The 5,176-nt window shown below is 34.1% G+C and overlaps 2 protein-coding genes across 2 annotated transcripts; both read left to right on the plus strand.

The window, feature by feature from the left end:
• Positions 1 to 136: 136 nt before the first annotated feature.
• Positions 137 to 1,461, plus strand: LOC127740679 (receptor-like protein EIX2). Its single transcript, XM_052252072.1, has one exon. It carries the CDS (start codon positions 591 to 593, stop codon positions 1,233 to 1,235), a length of 645 nt encoding a protein of 214 aa, XP_052108032.1. The 5' UTR covers positions 137 to 590; the 3' UTR covers positions 1,236 to 1,461.
• On the plus strand, positions 1,142 to 4,240 carry LOC107459678 (receptor-like protein 46). The gene is made up of 2 exons (XM_016077896.3): positions 1,142 to 1,288; positions 1,381 to 4,240. The coding sequence occupies exons 1-2, from the start codon at positions 1,247 to 1,249 to the stop codon at positions 4,129 to 4,131; spliced, it is 2,793 nt and encodes a 930-aa protein (XP_015933382.1). The 5' UTR covers positions 1,142 to 1,246; the 3' UTR covers positions 4,132 to 4,240.
• The last annotated feature ends 936 nt before the right edge of the window (positions 4,241 to 5,176 follow it).

Below are 5,176 nucleotides of genomic sequence, written 5' to 3' on the forward strand. Positions count from 1 at the left end.
TTATGCACATAGTGACTTATTCAAATTTCCGAACTTGGTTTAAAGAAGATTAACGTAACAGGCTTTCATTCCTGCCTGCTTGCATTGACTATCTTGAAGAAATGTCACTTCATGATCAATCATCTTCCTAGATGTGATGAAAATGTTAGCATTGACTCTTGTTGGCTTTAGCTTAAAGAGTCAACAAAAGAAGACGGTCATTACGGGGTAAAGAGACCGTGCAGAATAAAAACAAAGGGAAGAGTGACTTCCCTGGGTGCTACTTCTTCCTTATTGGTGGGGGAATTAGAAGTTTAAACAGTGGAAACTGGAGGAACACCACAAACTGATATATCTTGTGATATGGTTTGAAGCTGGGAGAGACTACAAAGACTTTTAAACATTAGAGACTTAAACTGCACCACACACAGGTATCTTTGGACATGATTTCTTAACTTATGATCAAGATAAGGGTACGTGAAGACTGGGTTGATTATACAGTACGTTTCCGAGAAAGTAAACATCATAATGGGGGAATTGCTTAGTATATATAATGGTTGAGTGAGTGGAGTGAAAGCCAACAACCAATATAATCAACATTCATTCCAAACATGGGAGTTAGATACCATACTATAATTGGTGCGTGTGCATTCCTTTTGGTGGTGGCTGAACTTGCGCACCTATGCTCGTGCGCAAATTCAAGCCTCCACTTGCACTCTCCGTGTGTAGAACGCGAGAGGCAAGCTCTTGTGAAGTTCAAAGAATCCTTGATTGACCCCTCAAACTTGCTTTTCTCATGGCAAGGTGTTCATTGCTGCCAATGGAAAGGTATCGGCTGCGACAACGTCACTGGTCATGTTGTCAAGCTTGATCTCACCACTTCTTTTGAAAGATGTCAGAGATCCCAACCATTTGGAGATCAATACAACTTTTGGGACACATATGAGATAATGGACGATGCTTGCAAACATTCATACTATGATAGTGTAGAAGCTCTAAATGTTAATCCATCTTTGTTGGAGCTGGAATACTTGACTCATTTGGACTTGGGTGGAAATTTTTTCAGACACAATCCTATACCCATGTTCATTGGTTCTATGCAACAATTGAGGTATTTGTCTCTCTCCAATGCTGGTTTTGGTGGGAGAATACCAAAAAATCTTGGAAATCTCACCAACCTGCACTTTCTTGATTTGAGTGGGAATGAATTCTGCCACCTTTGGACATCAATTTGTTTTCTGAACTGCCATTACTAGAACATCTTGACATGGGTAATGTTTATTTTGGCCAACCACAGAATTTGCTCCAGGTACTTTATGAAACATGCATCCTTCTCTGTTATTTTTATGTGTTTAATTGCTTGGGTGTGTTTGTGAACTTGAAAAGTTGCTTGTTTCGCAGGTTAGCATTAACCTCACAAGTGCTCCTAAACTTCAGTTTCTCGGTCTTGCCGGCAACGGGCTTACAGAGTCGGCTCTCGATGCTTTACAAAACATGACATCTCTTGTGCATCTTGATCTTTCAAATAACTATCTTACTTCATTTCCATCATTGTCAGGCAACTTTGAGAAGCTGGAGTCTCTTGATCTTTCAAATTGTGGCCTTCATGGTTCAATTCCAAATGCTTTCAAGAATGCAACTTCCATTGAATTCCTCTCCTTTGAGGGGAATAATTTTGACTCTGCTCCACTCTGGTTCCACAAATTTGAGAAAATCAAGTATCTTGATTTCTCATTTAACAGGTTTCGAGGTCCAATACCTAATGTTTTACAAAACATGTCTTCTTTTGAGTCCCTTGACCTTTCATTCAACTACTTCACTTCAATTCCATCTTGGTTTCACAAGTTTGAGAAACTTAAGCATCTTGATCTTTCATATAATGGGTTTCGGGGTCCCATTCCCAATGCTTTACAAAACATGACCACCATTGAATCTCTTGACCTTTCCAATAACTCTTTCACTTCAGTTCCATATTGGTTTGTTGAGTTAAAGACACTTCTCAACCTTGATCTTTCAGTCAATGATTTAACATTCATGGAATGTTCTATCAAGTTAATCTTGGGAAGGATGTGTCATTTGAAAAGGTTAGATTTTACAAGAAACAAGCTTCGAAAAGAATCAATTGGACACAATGGGGAGTTGTCTACCTGCATCATACATGATTTGGAGATCCTAAATTTGGGTTATAATGAATTTAATGATCAATTGCCATCTTGGATAGGGCAACTTGAAAATCTAAAGTCCCTTGATCTATTTGCAAATTTTTTCTATGGTCCCATTCCCTCTTCTTTTAACAAATTACTGAAATTGAAGTTGTTAGATCTATCCTATAACATGTTAGAAGGGGCCCTTCCTAATTTTTTGGGACAACTTGAGAATCTTACCTCCTTAAGACTTTCAAGTAATAGTTTTAATGGAACCATACCTCAAAATCTTATTCAACTTGTAAATCTATTTGAACTTGATCTTTCAAATAACTATTTGAAGGGACTCATACCAAAAAAAATTGGTCAACTTATAAATTTAGAATATCTTATTCTTTCAAATAATTATTTTGTAGGACCAATTCCTGAAAGTCTTCTTCGACTTGTTGTCTTACGGGAACTTGATCTTTCAAATAATTATTTGAATGGAACTATTCCTACAAGTATTAATCAACTTGTATATTTGAATAGCCTTGATCTTTCAAGAAATAAACTGCATGGCAACTTTGATCTTAGTCAATTTGTGTATTTGTCACACTTAGATCTGTCTTCAAATAATTTGGATGGTGCCATTATGGTGGGAAATGATTTGTCTTCAATTTTACCAAATATGTGGTACTTGAATCTCTCCCATAATCAATTCAGTGGTACACTTCCTGATCATTTTGGCCAAATAATGCCTTATCTGAATTTCTTGCTTCTTGGAAATAACCTTTTAAATGGTTCAATTCCCAAATCATTATGTCAAATTGAACTAGGTATCCTTGACCTTTCAAAGAACAAGCTATCTGGTGAAATTCCAAATTGTTGGAAGGATAATGAAAGATGGAAAGAAATAAACTTGTCATTCAACAAACTCTCTGGAGATTTTCCAAGCTCATTTGGGAACCTTTCTTCTTTGTTATGGTTGCATTTAAACAATAACAACCTTCAAGGGGAGCTTCCAATGATTGTGAGAAATCTAAAGCTGCTATTGATTTTGGATGCTGGAGATAATCAACTTTCTGGCAGGATTCCATCATGGACTGAACAGACGTTTCCTTCACTACATGTTTTAAGATTGCGAAAAAACATGTTGAGTGGTAGAATTCCTTCACAGCTATGCAATCTATCATCACTTAGAATTCTTGACCTTTCCCTCAACAATTTGTATGGTTCAATACCGTGGTGTATAGGCAATCTTCGAGGTATGACTCTCAACAAATCTACAACAATTCCTTTTGCAGTAGCACCACCACGACCACAACCACCATCACCACCTTCTTTCAAGCCAGAGTGGTCAAAGGAGGATGTTAGAGAGGTCATGAAGGGAAGAGAACTTGAATACATAAAAATCTTGGAGCTTGTAGTCATCATGGACTTGTCAGAAAACAATTTGGATGACTCCATTCCCATTGGAATAACTTTGCTCAATGGATTGCATGGCTTGAATCTATCAAACAACAATTTGATTGGAGAGATTCCTAACATGATAGGGAATATGAAATCATTGGAATCGTTTGATGTATCAAACAACAAACTCTCAGGCTCAATTCCAATTAGCATGGCAGCTTTAACTTCCTTAAGCTATTTAAACTTGGGACACAATAACTTGTCAGGACCAATTCCCACAAGCTACCAGTTTTCAACTTTTGACTCGTCTACTTATGATGGCAACCCATTTCTCTGTGGACCTCCATTGATTAAAATGTGTCCTGGCCATGGTTCCGGCCAAGATCTTCGAGAAAGAGAATTCGAAGATAAAGATGATGAAACAAATAAGTTGGAAAAATGGTTGTTCTTCTTAGTCATTGCAATTGGTTTTGCAACGGGGTTTTGGGGAGTTATTGGAACTTTGTGGTTCAAGAAAAGTTGGAGGCATGCTTACTTCAGAAGGGTGGAAGATATAGCTGACATAATCTATGTGGTAACTATGATACGAATGGCAAGAAACCGTGTTGATAATTGATGTGTTTGTTTTCTTTTTTTCTGTCTTATCCTAAATGTTTTAGTGGCAATTTCAACGTGGTTTGTTACAAATGTATGCATTGATTGTAATTAAGGTTACCTTGTTTATAAATAATCACATTTTTCTGTGAAATTACATGAACAACTTATGCTATAATCAATAGTTATTAATGAGAGAAGTAATGAACAAACTAACAGAGAAAGACAATAGGGAAATAAACGTTGATCAACAATAAGAGAGAACTAATGTAAGCACTAGTTCCTACAAGTTAATACTTTCTACTTTTCTAATCATTTATCGGGAGATGATAATTGTAAGAATTGCAAAATTAGTAAGACCCTTGAATGTGCAAAAATAATAAGAATTACTTGTGGTTTGTACATAATGTATTTTTTTTTCTTTTCTAGCATTTTGCTTGATAAGTTTTTGCTGTATTTTTAAAAAGTTAAATATGATTTTGGTCTCTATCATTTTGGTCAAAAATCAAAATCGTTTTAAAGATTTTTTTTTTCATTTAAAATCATCCTTAACATTAGATTTAGTTTTAATATCGTCATTTTTCTAATTTTTGGATAAAATTATCCTTCTTTCTTGATCTTTAGAACAATTTCAACGGATGAATTTTCAACCCACTTTTTTTGACATGATGCACTTTCATCTGTTGAAAAAGAAAGAAGATGAATTCCCTCCACATAATTCGAAGAGACAGAGTTTTAGAGAAATTCTTGGTATCCAATGGTAACTTACCGTTACCTTTAAAATAAATAATTATATTAAATTATAATTAAATAAATATTTATATTAAATAATTAAATCATAATTAATTAATTAATAATTATATGTTATAATTATTAATTAATTAATTAATTATAATTAATATTATTTAAATAATTATATTTTTACTTAATTAATAATTTATATTAATTATTTAAATCATAATTAATATAAATAATTATATTAAATCATTATTAAATATTATGTATATTATATTAAATTATAATTAATTAAATTTATTTACGTAAAAATTAAATTTTTACACATTTTA

Source organism: Arachis duranensis, chromosome 7, assembly GCF_000817695.3.
Source record: "Arachis duranensis cultivar V14167 chromosome 7, aradu.V14167.gnm2.J7QH, whole genome shotgun sequence".
NCBI lineage: Eukaryota > Viridiplantae > Streptophyta > Magnoliopsida > Fabales > Fabaceae > Arachis > Arachis duranensis.